This window comes from Choloepus didactylus, chromosome 7, assembly GCF_015220235.1.
Source record: "Choloepus didactylus isolate mChoDid1 chromosome 7, mChoDid1.pri, whole genome shotgun sequence".
NCBI classification, from domain to species: domain Eukaryota; kingdom Metazoa; phylum Chordata; class Mammalia; order Pilosa; family Megalonychidae; genus Choloepus; species Choloepus didactylus.
This window is the reverse complement of record NC_051313.1, coordinates 38176653-38193967: the sequence shown is the minus strand read 5'-3', so window position 1 is coordinate 38193967 and position 17315 is coordinate 38176653. Positions and strand designations below refer to the sequence as shown.

The 17315-nt window shown below is 33.8% G+C and overlaps 1 protein-coding gene across 2 annotated transcripts; it reads right to left on the bottom strand.

Moving 5' to 3' along the window:
* Window positions 1–1392: 1392 nt before the first annotated feature.
* Window positions 1393–17280, bottom strand: TUBE1 (tubulin epsilon 1). 2 transcript variants are annotated; one of them, XM_037844003.1, is made up of 12 exons: window positions 17148–17280; window positions 16976–17049; window positions 16282–16334; window positions 13331–13388; window positions 10200–10315; window positions 9165–9286; window positions 7445–7632; window positions 7042–7217; window positions 6095–6235; window positions 3069–3209; window positions 2240–2414; window positions 1393–1903 (listed from the first exon to the last, which is right to left on the bottom strand). In XM_037844003.1, the coding sequence occupies exons 1-12, from the start codon at window positions 17170–17172 to the stop codon at window positions 1745–1747; spliced, it is 1428 nt and encodes a 475-aa protein (XP_037699931.1). In that variant the 5' UTR covers window positions 17173–17280; the 3' UTR covers window positions 1393–1744. The 2 variants fall into 2 exon arrangements, with proteins under 2 accessions (XP_037699931.1, XP_037699932.1); XM_037844004.1 differs by having other exon boundaries at window positions 7598–7632.
* Between the last annotated feature and the right edge of the window lie 35 nt (window positions 17281–17315).

The following is a 17315-nucleotide window of genomic DNA, read 5'->3' as shown; positions in this document are numbered from 1 at the left end:
TCAAATTTAAAGACTGTATTTTATGTCTCTTCTCAGATCCCCAAAGGAACAACATGCCAACCTACTTTCCAACTCTCCAAGGCTGAAAAGTTTGTTTTTTCTGGATGCTCAAGTGTTCAGAGTTACAAACCCACTTTCTGTGGAAGATGCTTGGATAAGAGATGCTGCATCCCTAATAAGTCTAAAATGATTACCATTCAGTTTGATTGCCCAAATGAAGGGTCATTTGAATGGAAGATGCTGTGGATTACATCTTGTGTATGTCAGAGGAATTGCAGAGATCCAGAAGATATATTTTCTGAACTTAAGATTCTATAAAAATAAGCACATGGGGGAAAGCTAGGGTTAGTCAATCACAGCATCACACCAAAGAATTTGAATGGTTGAAAAATCTACTTTATTTGTTTACAAAAATTAATACCCCAAACAGTAAGAATGCCTAGCTCATCGCAGATCACTATATTTAAGGGATTATAAGCTTTTAAAAAGGTCCTCTTAAAAAAAATTTAGAAATTTGAAAAACTTAAAATTTTTATTTCTGAAGTATGCCCTATAATTATACAATATAGAGTGAAATTTGATCCCATTTATGCATTCCATATATAATAGAAAAATCATATGATTTACAAGAAACATTTTACTCTGCTTAAATATCTGGAATATGCTTTTCTTTGTTGATGACGTGTAAAAGTATATTAAAATTTAAAAATGCTACCTGTATTTTGACAATGCAGTGTAGGATCCCATCTGATGATAATTGTTACAGGGTGAGCAAGATTCTGGATTAATTTTTGAATGGGAATAAAATTAAAGTGTAAATATATTCTTAATTTTCACTGCCCTATCCTGAATATCAGTTTATTAACATTTATTTAGGGAAGGAGAATATGGAAGTTCTCTGGACACTTAACACTTGCAATTTAAAAGTTTTTATACCACATACCATAAAAAATTAGAATTTCAAAATAAAGACCAGGAACAGTATCATTACTTTGCAAAGAAACTTAAAAAACAAAATATTAAAGAAAGCACAAAACAGACTGTTTTGGCTTGAAACTAAATTGTTCCTAAATTAAATGATAAATCAATCTATGGATTTGAAATTATATAATGATTTAAAATAAATTAATGTTAAAGACTAAAACTGTAGATAATGGTAACCGGAACAATTTCACTAGACAGAAATTGTGATTCTTCTGAGTGCAAACAAGTAGTCACCCACAGAAGAAACAAAACCTTAACCGATGTAATAAAACCAATCCCTGAAAAGTTAGTGGATGTTATGTGGAAATACTATTATTGTATACTACTTCTCCCTGTTCCTACTTTTAAAGAATCAAGAGCATTTAAAGAGAACATCATGATATAAATTATAAATAAATACAAAAATGATCTGTACAAGATTTTTATTAAAGACTTGACTATTAATGTGTAAATGCCTAAATATAAGACTATAAATAAAGTAAAATGATGAACTACAGTATTCTTCATTTTAGAAAAGGGGACTTTTCTGAAGATAAACAAGGTACTAGGACTTCACTAATTTCACACATTGGTATCATCAACAAATTGTGATTACATGGAAACTACTCTTGTAGACAAAAATACTTCCTGATAATATGAAAAACACAATTGGACTTTCTGAATCACAAAAATGCTGAAACAGAAAGTTGACTAAAAAGATGTGAAATTAAGAAAATAAACTATATATACATATATTTTGTTGTTCTTTTTGGTTTCAATTTTACATAGCTATCCTCAGTCTAGGTAAATCCTGCACAGGCATGCTTTTTGTGGCATCCAGTTGGTTATACTCCTGTATGAGCGCTGATAAAGACGACACAGCTTCTGTGAAACAGCTTTCCTCCATTCCTTCGACCTGTAGATAGTGATGAAGGTGAGCCTGCAAACAAAAAATTGGATAAAGTTTACCATTTCAGGAAATGTAATATATACAATAATCTTGTAAAGTAAATAAATACTCTTTATTATAATTCATTCAGCTTAAAAGGGAAATGAGGATTTGTGTCAAACTGGAATATTGTTTTGCCTAAATCCTATATGAAATTTCTCATTTAGAGTAATCATAGTATGACTAAGCCTCTACTCTTCAGTTATACTCAGCCCAACAAATATAGTAGACAGGATCACCACAAAATTGAAATAGTACAATTCTTAAGAATACATCTTGAATAGTGAAAAATAAGACACACAGTTACAAAGGTGTATTCATAATTACCTTTTTCTTGTAGAGCCTCATGAATCTCTCTCTCAGTTCCACGAAGGTAGGTTTCACGCAGGTGTTATTTGCTAATGCTAATAATGAATGAGAGTGGCCCACAGGAGGTACTGAACACAGGCTGGTCTTCCAGCCTTCTTGATTCCAGGATACAAACTGTAGAGAAGGTTTTAATCTAAGATAAACAAAAATTTAAAGTTAAGAATTAAGGTACTAAAAAAATGTCTGCCATTTTATGACAGCCTATACTAGTTATACTAGGACATTACTGATGGTATCAGTAAAACTGCTTTGTAATTTATCTATTTTTTCCTATTAGCAATATCAAGATTAGTTCAATATACAGTATGACAGTGAACTAAGGGACATTTAGTAGGATTACGTTGGCTGTGATGGTGATTCAAAAAACTAGAAACATTCCTTAAGATTAGAAATCTGGGGGAAAAAAGCATTTTGATTTTCTTTGCTTTGCAATTCAACAGAATGTTTTTTTTTTTAAAATAAACTTTATAAACAGTATGACATAAATTTAGAAGCAATAGTAGTAGGGGTGATAATAAAAGTAATAATATCAGCTAAAATTTTCTGGACACTTTCAGAAATTACGACTTCCCATATGTTGTGTAATAGTCATAATTAACAACTCTGTACTATTACTGTCATTTTATATTTGAGGTAAAGAAGGCCCGGAGAGGCTAAGTAGCTTCCTCAAGGTCACACTTTAGTAAGCAGCACTGTGAGAATTTGAAGAGAGGTGGTCTTATCTAGTATGCTACAATGTTGCAAGCAGTACATACAACAAATTATCTAGAAATATATTAAAATAAACCTTTCAATATTTCTGCGAAGATCTGAAATCTGCACGTTTCCTCTGACCATGAGGGCACAGGCCAGGTAGAGACTATGTTTGGGGTTAGCCTGAATTAGTTGGTGATCTTTGCTAAAGGCATCTGAAAACATCTGATCCAACCTAGAAAAATGAGAGAGTCCCTGGTTATACAAAATAGTAGATCTTTCTTCTATGGATAACTACAAAATGAAAAGACAGTCATCTATAGACAAGTAAACTTCACATTCAAATATATGCCCAATATCAGCTATCATTTTCTCAATGTAATCTTGATGCCAAGTATGGGAGGAAATCAGGCAATATCTTTTTTTTTGGGGGGGGGGGAGAAACGGTTCTGCAGAATGTTGGTGACTTCAGCTACAATGCCTTAACTGTAGCATTAGTGAGCTCTACGTAGTACTGATTTCTGAAACTTACTGTATTATTATTACTTAGTTCAATGCGCTCAACTATTTTACAGCACCAGAAATATCAAAACTAACTAAGGGCCTATATCATTATAAAGACTACTCTGTCTCTGTAAAATATATTATATCAGAAATTGGTTAAGAATTAGGGGGAACTATCAGAAGACAACAGGCTCTCCTACAAAAGATGAAACAGTAGTAGTGTAATCGTAATTTCAAGCAGTGTCACTGTAGAGGAGATATCCTACAATTGTCTCCTGTTAAAAACAGAAAGATAATGGTGAGTGGCAAAATTTGTATCTGACAATACACGGCATCCTCAGTCCTTAATATGACCATACTCTAGTCCTTAAATCCCACTTAACTCAATACCAGTATGGTTCGGTTCCTTAGGTAACTCTAGTCAGAGCTCTGTGTGCTGAATCTGCAGAACATCACACAGAAGAGCTGCAGAAATCACACTAAACTGCCTATACATTCAACAGATATTTATCAAATATCTACTCTGTGCCAGGCACTATTCCAAGTGCAAGGGCCCCAGCAATTAACAAAATAAAAATTTTATGCCCCAATGGAGCTTACCTTATATTCTAATTATCCTATAGCAGGAGGGATAGAGCACTCCCTCAGGGACAGGTGGGCTTTGGGAGATTCATGTATCCTCTGTTATTGTGTTCAAAATTTTGGTGTGTATGTGCTTTGGGAAAGTTTCAAGGAGTAAAAGGTACAGACATTTAATGAGAAGAGGAAGCCCGGAAAAGGTTAAGAATCATAATATAACAGCAAGCAAACTCACTCTTGATTTATTTTCTTACCTCATAAGTTACAAAAACTAGTAAGGAACTATTTATAATTATCGAGATACTTAGCTTTACTTATTATATGAGAAATACGCAATTTGAAGAAACATATACACACTCTCACAGGTGCTCATTACTTATATTCTTTTCACAAAAATGGAATAGGTCTAGAATGGACATTTATTAACATAAATCAAAATCAAAAGTAGTTTGGAAACTACTTATAAGAAATTAAGGATAGCAACAATATTGTGACAAATTCCTTGAGTCAAACATTTTTAACATTCCTTATAGATTTTCAGTAACATTTAAAAAGCAAACCTTTACAACTAATTCAGTTATGATTATATAATAAAAAACTGTTAACAAGTATATTTTTTATCAAAATATACCAAGAAGGTTCACAAGAAGTTCAATCCTTCAGGTTGAAGGATCAAGTCAACACGTTTTTTTTTAAAGCTGAATTTAATCAGAAATTTCATCTTTATTTTTAAGAATGAACCTCAAATATAAAAAGACATGAATTATAATTATTGTACAATAAAGAGTTTAGAACAAATTTATATGCTGTGTGTTCACATTAAAGATGTACATTTTAATTAAATATACAAAATTTCAATATGCTGGGCTGTTTGTAACCGAACATTTCATGAATGATCACCACATTCTACAGCCGGTGCAAACTGCTTAACTTGTTCCACAATAACACTGTGATTTGGAAATTTGTATCCCTTACTACAGATCACAAAAGCAGTGGCAGAGCAAGATCAAATTTAGATGTAGCTCCAAAATCCATGGTAAACTCAGTAGTAACCTAATATGGTGAATTCTTTACCTTAATTCATAAACATAATCACTGATACTATACTAATAAGATTTATTTTAAATCAGGAATAAATTTTTCTAAATCATCAGATCAGCAGCACCACATCCAGAAACATCCTACCTATTAGTTGGCATAACTAGTCATTTGCTACTGGCAAAAATAAAAACTTATCTATATTACTTATGACATCCCTGCAGGATAGAACTATCACCTTGCCAAAACTTTTACTATAAAAAGGAATCTTTAATCTGGTTTTCACTTTCTCATTTATGTATTCTCCCTTTCCAGAGTTTGATAGAACCCTTTCCCTTAGCCAACTGTGAATATCAGCATGAACTCTTAAGGTTCATCACTATGTAAGAGTGTTTCTCAAAACTACATTTTTTGTTAAGCACATCGATACGAGTTTTATGCAAAAAGAAAAGATAAAAAAGGCAGTCAGGAAACAAGAATGATGTATAATAGCTACCATGGAGAGTAACATCTGAAAGCCTTCTATGGTGCTGGGACTGTGATAAGAGCTTTTAAACTCTTGTCTTAATCTATACTGAGGTAGATACTCTGAATCTCATTTGTACAGATGAGAAAATTAAGGTGAAGAGTTTAAGTCACCTGCTCAAGGTCCTGTAGCTAATAAGCAGCAGAATGGGGATTCTGATTCAAGTCTCTGAATCTTTTTCACTAAACAACACATCTTTGCTAATTTTCATTAGCCTAAAAATTTAAACATTAGACTTAATTTCAATTAGTTTAATACTGACATTTTTAAACAATGATTTCTTCTACAGGTGCTTTCATCCAAAGGAAAAATTGCTGCCATCAACTGTATTTTACATATTTCCTCCAAATAAAATATATAAAAAATAAAATTATATGGAAAAATAACTAGCTACTGTAAACATCTTATCTTGAAAATATTTTTCGAAGTAATTCAAGTTCTGAAAAAACTGGAATGAAGTTTGTACATCTTACCTTCGAGGGGGAACGTTAACATCTGCCAGTGTATACAGAGGTGTTAGGCTTGACACAAGATAATGAAGTTGAGGAAAAGGAACTAAATTCATGCTGATTTCATTAAGGTCCATATTAAGAGACCCTTCAAACCTTGCTGAGCTAAAATAATATTAAAACAATGAAGAAAATTTTAATGTTAAATTACACAGTTTGAATGTAGCTTGATTATTCAGAAGGCATTTTTTCAAATCCTTTTGCACACTGTTCTTCAGGGCAGAATATATGCTCTCTTTTTCAATCTGTATTAGTAAAACTAATATCACAAACAACCATGTACAAAGATAAAATGTAACACACAACATCTATAGCAATTCTTACTTCTGGATTACCTAAAGTGTAACAATATACTATAATGATTGCTCATTAACATACAAAAATATCCTATTTAAAACAGATTTTATATTGAGTTAAACACACATAGGTCAAGAATAATTTAGGGATTTTATAAACTTTACTAAATTCCTCAAGAGTTTGCTGAGAACTTTCTTTATATATAATCTGGAACATAATAATGACAAAGCAATCTTTTAGACCTAAGTCAAGGAAATCTTTTGGACCAGCTAATAAGGATACTTAGATTGGCAGGTTCAATAGATTAAAGACACTCTACTATTAAAAAAAAGTGTTTAATTTTGTCTAACCAAGTATTTCTCAAACTTATCTACCACAAAACCTTTTATCATTTAACACCTATTAATATTCCATAAACTTTGAGAAATGCTGCCTTGGAGACATAAATTAAAATTCTGGTCTATCAGTCCAATCTCTGAAAAAAACAAAACAAAACAAGACAAGCTCCTAAAACTTAGAATAACTAACAAATGCTACTATTAGGCATGCAAAACACTGACAAAAGCACAGTGAAAATTATACACTGTCCTCAGGTATGCCATTAGTACCATTACCTTGTTAGGTTGAGCAGTAAATTTGCCACAATGTTGTTCATTGCATCAAAGGGTTTCTTGTGCCGCTTTTTAAAAGACCCAGTACTTGAAGTAACCAAACTCCTAGGCTTCACAGTTGTACCCAATTTTCCAGAATTCACCATGAGGTCAATTTTGCTAATGATGTCAAATAAAGACTTTTGAGGGGGAAAATATTGAGAGAGAAGCTATTAAGAAGAGCAGACATATAGATAGATTACTTGCTACAAAGGTCAGAAGAGCAAAACAACTTAAACTTATTTTTTCTTTTACATGGGAAGGCTGAAAAGGGAAGAGAAGGGCATGCTTTATTTATAAAACACATAAGCATAACACAGATTAAGTATATATGAAATTGTCTATAAATTACAATGTCATTTCTTACTTGATTGTCAATGGGCAACACACAGTCTGCATGCTCACTGAGTTCCTTCATTGCCAACATGCTATTATAAGGTGATGTTATGACATCATCCTCACCAGAAGGATAAACCGAAGTCACAAATCTGTATACTTCTGGAAATTCATCCTCAAGTACCTTTAAAAGAAATGTGCCAAGTCCAGATCCTGTTCCTGAGGATAAATGTTTCAGAAAGAAAATAGCACAAATGATTTAGAATATAATTATGAGGCAACTGTTTGGGAATTTGGAATTGTATATTTGATTTGTAGAAATATGTTTCATGAAAGATTTATAATTCAATGTATTCTTGTGATTCTATATTATTAACCAATGTAACTTCAGATAAGGGATTGAAGACACAATGGTTACAAAGTAAGGCTTACAGTCCCAAATTCTATCTCTGGCTCTGTTGAAGCAGTAGAAAGGGCTTTCTCCTTTTTTTTTTTTTTTTTTTTACACTGAGTTATACCTACATGATGCTAAAAGAACTGACTGGAACGAAAAATTCAACTAAGACATTATTCAGTCTTTACTCAATATTAGAAACAACTTTAAAAACCCCCAACTATCTTGACAGCTTTGGCACAGTATATATATGACCTTAATGTTACGAACACTATCACGATGCTACGCAATTTAAACAATGAGTTAAAATTGTTTAAAATTATGCATGACTACCTTGAATTTACATTTTCAAATATGAAACTTTGTTATTACCTATTTTAAAGCTGGAACTCTAGGAATCCCACTAAAGATAACTTTCTGGCATGTATACAGTTATATTTACATAAATTCAGAAAATTTTAATAACTTAAAATTAAGAACAGAACACTGGAATCCTCCAACCTAGGGCTTTCAGAGAAACTATTTATTTTAATGACCATGATAGTCTTCTAAAGGCATGGTTAAATATCAATTACCATAACTGCTGACACTGAATAATAGATATGTATGAAAATCAATTATACATAATTTGCTGAATGTAAAATCTTACCTTGGTTTGGAGAAAAAAGAATTTCTGATTGGTAATTTTTTCTTTTAAAATTGGTTAATTCTATTTTGAAATGAGCAAATTATGATTTGTCACTATTTCACAGAATAGGGAATTAAAACACTTCAGTTCCAAGGTATAGACTTCCTAGGGGAAAGAAAGCACTGGAGATCATTTATTTCCAGTTCCAGCTGATTGTTTACCATGAAAACAATAAATTAAAGGAGTTGACTATAAAGATTTCTTTTACTCTTTCTCTCTTAATAGAAAATGAGAAAGGTTTGAAGATGGTTAAGGAAAGGGCTGAAGATTCCTTGGCAGGTGCACATATTAACATGCCATTAATGTGCAACTCTAATGAGCATACAGGACTGCACAGCACGCTCTTAGGAGAAAGTAAGCATTTCCCTAAAACTTACATATACAGAAATGTAGCTGGGGATTTTATCAAAGAAACTAAAGGTAGAAGAAAAAATTTTTCAGATACAGCTTTGTTGATTTTTAAAAGGATTTAAATTAAAATTGCCAATAGTAATGAAACGTCACAAAATTTTAAAATAAAAAGCTGTTATATACATACATAGATAGATACAAGCACTTAATAGTTCTATCTTTATTAAGCATAGATTTGAAAACAAAACTTTAGGTCTCCAAAATGCATTCCCACTTGTACTTCAGCATTGTTAGATGTAAACAAGGAAGTAACTTTACCTCCTCCCATGGAATGTATTATAAAGAAACATTGCAAACAATCACAGTGCTCTGCAGACTTTCTGAGTTTCTCCAAAATCTGTTCTCGGTAAAGACTGCCAAAAACTTTGTGACCTACAGCCCTGAAAATAAGAAATAAATATTACAAAAAAAATCTTTGTGTTTATTATTTCTTGATTTTATAATTTCTAAGCTACATAAAAGGGTCATTGAAAAATTTGAAAACGCATTTTTACTGGACTAAGTAAATTCTATTCTATAGTTTCATGTCAACGAATCATACTGTAATATCCTTTATAGTTTAACAAATATTATATATCTGTAATCATCAATGTATGCTAAACTACACTTTTCTAACTCTATCTTCTCTTCCCTTTTCCCTTAATGTATCATTACAACAAAATAAGATTTTAGTTACAGAGTTTTGGCTCTTCTTCATTTGAAGTAAACTCTGAATTACAGTTGCTTTTACATATTAAAAATCAGAATGTGCTAAATCAGAAAGACATTATTGAAAACAAAAACTTTAACCTATTCTAGTTTAAATGAGAAAAAATTGGTCACATCATATTACTAGATAAAAAGACAATTTATTTTATAAATTGACATTCATGAAGAATATCTCTGCAAGCCTTTTTGATTACCCAAATGTGCAAGTATCATTGTAAGAATGGTTTCTCCACAAAATGCAGTCAGGTGTAACTCAAAAAGGTATGTATAACTATTGTCACTATTTTATATTATTCAAGAATTAATTTATAAAGAGGAATCTGAAAAATTAGTTTTTCCTAATTCCTCTTTTTCTTAAATAAATGAGAAGATTTTCCAGGAATAAGAGTAAATATAGGTGGCTTAAAAGCATTGCGAAATACCATATTTGTAAGGCAATTATTTTTAAGGTAAAGATGACAGGGTGAAAGGCCTGGAGTTATGTGTGGTAAGTCACCACCTTGCTTTCATACCAGCAGAATCTATTAGAAAGAAGACTCTTTTTTCTCAGTTGACATTCAATTCTTATATTTACAATATTCTCACCAGTTATTCCCTGAGCCAGAAATATCAGTGATGAGCTGCTTGCTATCAAATACATCTCTCAATGGTCCCTGCAGAATTTCATTCACTACCCCTTCTTCCATGTCAATCAAGACAGCCTGAGAAAGAGAAACACAATTTAATCAGCAGATTTTCGTTTAGAATCAGTCACTCTGTAAATAAAAAGAATTTCTGAGTTAAGTTGCATTGCCTTATAATTTAAGCTTAATCGAATTCTTTCTTTATGCAGAATCTCTTGTAAGAATTTTTAAAAATTGAAGAATATTTTCACTCCACTAGAAAGGTGGAATCCAATTAAGAGTTGGATTTTAAAGCCTTGTAACTACAATGTGGGGAGAAAAGAAGCTTGATAATCCCCTCAGCTGAATGTCTAAAAATCTTTTCATTCATATGCTTGTGTGACTGTAAATTTCTTGAGAATAAGGTCTCAGAAATCTAGAAGGTAACTTTAACTAGAACAAGTCTTCAATAAATGCAGGGTACATTAATGCATTTGCTAACTAGGAATTACCATGCTGATCTCTATGAATCAGTCAAAATCTGTCCAATTCAAAGCAGTGAGGCCAAAGCACTGGATAGATGCAAAGATGACAACAAGGTCTCTTCTCCCATGTAACTTCACAATCTAGTTCCTTATCACAAACTTTACTGATTTAGGAGATAATCTATATTACTAAGGAGAAATGAAATATATATTTAAAAAAAAAAACCCATAAAACTAATTAGGAAAGAAAAATAGAAAAAAGGCTAGAAGGACATCTGACCAGATATAAGCAGTGATAGCTTGGTGGTAGGATTATAACCCCTCCCTGCCTTGTTTTTTATTTTTCATATTTTCTACAGTAAGGAAAAGTGAAAAAGTAAAATAAATTTAAAAATCAAAGTTGAAAAAATATTCTGAAATAACTTAAGGCACATTATAAATCTACTTGCTAATTTATTGATTCAGCGTCACAGAGAAGTTGTTGGGTTTATGGGCTTGTGGCCATGACATTAAGCACTTACTACATGCCACTGTTAAATGCTAATGTACATCCTATTTAATCGTCACAATCCTATGCATAGATACCAATTATCCCCACTTTATGGATGAGGAAACTGAGGCTTAGAAAAGTAGCTGAGATTCAAACCCAGCTAGCCTGGCTGCAGAATCCTCACTCTTAACCATCAAATTCTGTCCTACTATCTAACTGAAGGGAGACAGACAAGTTTGATATTTACAAAGTGCTAGATAAGTGAAGTTATTATTTATGTACACTTAAATTCTGTAAACTCAACTATTTGTGTAATTAAGTATGCTACTGTAAGCTAATGCTTAAAATATTATAGTATATTATACAGGCTACAAAATTACGTTTCTCAAATGTATTATTTTATATACAACAATCATTATATTTTACATACACAGGTCTATGCAGGCAATTTATCAGCAATTTTAGGGATGTCCAAGGATACTGCTTACATGCGATTTTCACCGTAAGTGCTGACTTTAACACCTGACCAACCAAATAAGAGGGACTTCACTGTATGAGCAAATTGTAGTACTAGAAGTTTTGTAAGATTAAAAAGAAAGAGACTAGCCTATAATGGCTTCATTCCCAAATGGATTTATCAAAATGATTTGTGGAATATTAAACTTATACACTCACAAAATAATAAACCATAAACCCTCAATTACCTTGCAATCTGGCAAGGGAAGCAATATGCAAAAGACAAACTGACATTTACATTCCTGATGTGAGTTTTGATAGGATCATCACTTAGCAAAATCCTAACATAATATATAATTCTTCCATTCCTTTCTCCCTCACATCAGCCTTCTGATTTGTTCTTGAAAATTTATTAGTGTGGCTTTAACTAAAATTTGGGAGAGGATTCTGGGCTCCTCACCTAGGCATCCAAGGTCTGGAGTCACAACTGTTCTAGGATTTAATGTTTCTATTTCCTTCCCGAGCCACCAGTTAAAATAACCTTTTGGCCTAATTGTAATATAGAATTTTAAAAATGCTGAGTATTTGCCTTTTAATTTAAGATAATGGACACAGAGGAAGGAACCAAGCACCCAGTCTGGACTCTTCAGTGATGATAGCCACATAATGCCAAAAGATCATAAAAAGACAGCAGAAGTCTAGTTACTAGGAAAAAAGTCAAAGGCTACAGGAACAAACTGATTTATCCTAGCTTTCCTAATAATGTTCTCTCTCCCTCCTATCCTGCTCACTCAAGTGGTGGTAGAAAGGGCTCAAATTGGGAGAAGTCTAGGATGTGTCAAAATCTCTTTCTTTCTCTCTTTTATATCTGGATTGGGATGTCAGCCCTTGCCCATGGCATATACCAAGCATCAATCAATTCTCCTAAGAGTATACAAGCAAATAGTCTCTGCCTTAAATTTTGATTTCTAAGACCTCTGTGAGAGATCACAGCTATAAGGAGATGGTTTGCAGGTGCCAAAACACTATTACTCTCCATTTCCGGTCACTACACCAGTTCTGATCCTCATCATCTCAATTACTTCCACAGCTTTTAAACTGCCTTTCTTTTCTTTTCTTTTTGTTTCTTTTTTAATAATCAAAGATTATGGATCAACAACTGGAAAATGCATTTGTTGTAGAAAATCAATCACAGAAGAAAAATGTTGGAATGAGATTAATTTAACATTGTAAATATTGATTCTGGAAGTATTCCTGCTCAGGAGAACTTACGTGGTAATGGTATATAGTCATCATAATGTGGCTGGATACATGCTTTGTATTGGGATGCAAACAAATCTTCCACTATACTTAACTGAAAATTTAACCTGCATCAGTATGTATTTCAGGTCCTTAGAGTTAAGAAGGCTTCCTTTATGATCATGTATCTAAGCATCATTTTTCCCTTGAAACATTTAGAAAAACATCAAAAATTGTAATATAATGTTTTTTACTTTAAACACTTCCCCCCTAAGGTTTCAGGTGGACACAAATGTCCAATTAGTTATTTTTATATTGAATATGGCTTAGTAGATACTTTTTTTTTTTAATTTGAGAAGTTAAAATAAAATTTTATTCTGATAGTTACAGAAGTATAGTTATTTTTAAAACATGCATTCAAGAATCCAAATGTAAATATCTTACTCGTGCTTTTAAAGAACAGATTTTTCCCTTGGAAATATTGCCACCATCACCAACCACTCTGAAAGATATAAAATGAGAAAAGGTCATAGTATCTTCCATGGTTAATAGTGCTGTTAGGTAACATAGTTAACTTCTAATTCTATAGGCTGCTTATAGGTCAGTGAGGCAGACAACAACAGCCCTACTCAATCTCCTTTTCCCTTGCCTAACTCCCATTAGGCTAAAAATTCCCAGCTTCCTTCGTGGTGAGGGCTGGCCATGTAATCCAGTACTGGCCAATGAAATAAAGGAGAGGTATGTTAAAAACCTTTTCTGATAAAAAGGATTAGCTGCAGTTGGTGCCAAACTTCTTCCTTTTTCCAGTCTTGAACAAGAATATGGATGTGATTCCTGGAACGGAGGCTGCCATTTTGTAATCATGAAGTGGTAAACATGGGAATTAAAAACTCAACACAATAAGGATGGTGGAGTATCTAGGTCTTTGAGGCACTTCTCTAAACCTAGAACATCCTACTCCCATATTTCTTTGTATGTGAGATACCTGGATACCTTTATTGCTTAAGCTACCACTAATCGGGTTTTCTGTTGCAGCCAAACACGCATCAATTGATATACTAGTTATATACTGTTGTGTCCCTAAGGTGATTCCTAGAATTTCATGTTGAAAATAAGTTACCATAGCACCTGAAGTGGTGACTAAACCCAGTGTACATGTCAATAAGTATAGTTTACAAGAAGCCAGAACATAAGAAAGGAAGCAGAATTAGCACACATGATGCTATGGGTCAGGGTTTGGTAAATTACAGCCCTGGAGCCAAATTTGACCATCTGCCTGTTTTCCAAACTAAAGTTTTACTGTAACATAACTATGCACATTCATTTATGTATTATCTATACCTGCATTTATGCTACAATGACAGAGTAGCTACACAAAAAGCCTAAGATATATTTATCTGGTACTTTCAGAAAAGGTTTGCCACTCCCTCCTATAGGTAAATTCCTACCATGTTATTAAAAAGGTATAATTTCCTCAGATATAGGAATGTACATGAAGATGTAGTCTCACATTTGAAAAATATTTTTCTTACTAACTGGTGGACAGATGTGGTATGTACTGATGGTACAAAGAAAGAATAGCAAGATTCCACAATCCTTCTCCCCTCCCTCCCAAACATGACACTGGGGAAATAAAAATGCTTCCAGGCTAAATTATAAAACAAACATAGTAGATGAGAGTGTAGTTATGACAGGCACTTTAATTCTCAGGCTGAGTCCCAACTACTTAGTAATCAGTAAAAGGATTGGCTATGAAGAATAGAAGTTTTAGGGTCAAGGGATGCACCTAAAAGGAAGGATCACAGAGGCAAATTTGAATAGCATGTTTCTTAATAGTATTTTAGGGGAAAGGATGTTCTAACCTACAAACGAGAGGGAATAGAGTCTTTTTAACAAGTATATCTATATAATAAAGACAGGTGTGTCGCCTTAATGGCTGGTGTCAACTAACTTTCCTTAGCCTTATTCCATGGTCACCAAGCAACCTTCTGATTATTATGTAGCTTTCCAGGTAGATATTCTGGAGAAGAGAGTGCATCTGGGAAGGAAAATGAATATCTGTTCTCCTTGAGTTATAGTTCTCATTGTCAATACATTAACTTTTTGCTTTCTAATTTCCCATTTTAGTCTGAATTTGGTTAATGTATCTATACGGGAACATACTGGACCCATTCTCAAGGAGTCTTCAACATGGTTTCTTAGTTTGAAGCCTGAGGGCCAAACTCTGGAATTCACCAAGAAAGCAGTGATTAATTGGCCTTATCAACTCAAAGTAACACCCAGTTAACTAAACTAGAACTGGAATTTTTATTGAAAGATTAAAGCCTGATACTAACAATATATTTTTCAGTTCAAGCCTACCACAGTTTAGTTTTATGAAGTATTTTGAAAATGCATGAACTTAATGATATAATATTAAAAGCTTACAGACAAATCCTGAATGTCAATCAAATTCCTGTTTCAGATAAAAGTATGATACTTATATATACCCTTTATTAAATAAACAAATGTAATCTGATAACTGGCATTTCTACCTTTTAGCACATTCTATTCTTAGAGCAAATATTTCTGTCCACAATAAAGAAAAGTAAACAATGTTTTTCTTTCAAAAGTTTGCCATCAATGGATGCAGTAACAAGATATGCACAGGGAAAAATTCAGCTTTCCTTCAGTGAAAATTTCAAGGTCAAGTTAAAAAAAGTTACACTAAAGATCTTTTTGTTTCTCAATGTGGCTTATAAAGGAAACCTGTTGTCCTGTTCTGCAGAATAATGAGAACATTAATGATAAGAGAATAATGAGAATAAATATGCTTTCAATAATGAAAAAACAACTCTGAGACCCCTTCCTGAAAAGGTTCCAAGGAGCACCAGCTGCGGATGCCTCCTGCAACCCGAGGTTCCCCATCCTCCCCCAGAGAAAGCAGCCCCTGGATAAAATCCTGCAGATCTCAAGGGTAGCAGCCTCATCTCCCTTTGAGTCTCCTCTTGAACTTAAAAGCCTACAGGGGAGGAACACACACTCACACCAAGCCCTGAAAGCCAGCCTGGAGTTTCCGAGCTGCAGAGGGTCCAGAGGGGATTGGCTCAGGGTCTTTGCAAATGGAAAGATCAACCTCCAGAAACTGGCAGGCTGTGGGGAGAGCTGGGTGTGAGGTAATCAGCAGGCAGTATTATTATCAATATTCTAGTAATTAATTCCCAGCTCATTACATTTCCTGTGGCTAATTTGTATACTAGCTGATTTGATTAAATTAATCTCTGCTAAAAAAAAAAAAAGAAGACAACTTCTTCATAGTTATTTACTGTTTCTATTGTCCTTCAAAAAATTCTCTCCCAATTTGTTGACATGAAAAGGTTCATTGTGCTCCATGATAGACTTTAACCTTATCTTACCTGGTATCCACATTTCTAAAGAAGCTACTTATTGCTTCATCATAAATTCCTTTCTAAAAAGAAAAAAAACAAATTTATAGCATTTGATTAAGTTTTCCCACAAATGAAGTCCTTTCAATACTTGTAATCCCACAATACTTGTAATGGTTAGTATGTGGCTTTGGTAAGAAAACCCAATTATCACAGAATGCTTAGCCTGATTGTTCCAATCTCCTTCTCCAGGACAGTAAATGCCATAAAATCTACGGATTAAGTTCAGCAGAGGGTGCTGTAGAGCAAGTGCATCAAATAAAGTTTTCTCCGTAGTTATTCTTAAAGCTGAGTAATTAAGAAATGCAATGCCACACGCGTTACCTATTTTATAGAATACTTCACATATACTATCTTACTGACCACATGAGATATATGTAACATATAATATCTCATTCTTCACAAAAACTCTGGTAAAAATGAGGACCTTGAGAATTAGGAAAACTGTTAAGACTAAGGTTCCCGGCCAGTATTCTTTCCGTGTATTGTCTAACACCAACATACGTTTAAAAACCAGAATGTTCTTTACAGTAAGGATCCCAAACAATTTATACAGGTCAAATAAAAGCTCTAATAGAGTATTTCTTTCTTGTTTGTTGGAGGAGCCTCGGTGACAGGCGAGGGGACGCTCCAGGACTGCAGGGACCGGGCGCGGGGCGGGTACCTGGTTGACAGCGGCGTGCTCTCTCAGGGCCAGGTCCCAGAAGCAGCAGCCGATCTGGTTTCCACACTGGCCAACTGCAACCAAGGAAGAACGAAAGAGAATGGACATTGGGCGGGAAATAGGCCGCTTGGCCCTGCAGCGACCGGGTTCCCACCCTCCGAACGCAGCTTACCCTGTAGGACCACAGACTGGGTCATGCTGCAGCGCAAACCGCCCAGAGAACCAAGGAGCCTTCACCGACCTTTGCATTCTCCACGCCGATCAACAGCGCTGTTCAAGGAGGCGGGGCAGCCGTAAGTCACGCCGCTGCCGCCAGTCGCTGCCGTCGCCAAGCACTTCT

Bases quoted from the DNA above. Each gene is read 5' to 3' on its own strand.
- TUBE1 (XM_037844003.1), bottom strand. From the start codon at position 17,172: ATGACCCAGTCTGTGGTCCTACAGG. The intron at 10,316-13,330 runs GTAAGATATTTA...TCTCTTTCTCAG, and splicing joins TCTGTTCTTTAAAAGCACGA to GCTGTCTTGATTGACATGGA. The intron at 6,236-7,041 runs GTAATGGTACTA...ATATTATTTTAG, and splicing joins TTACTGCTCAACCTAACAAG to CTCAGCAAGGTTTGAAGGGT.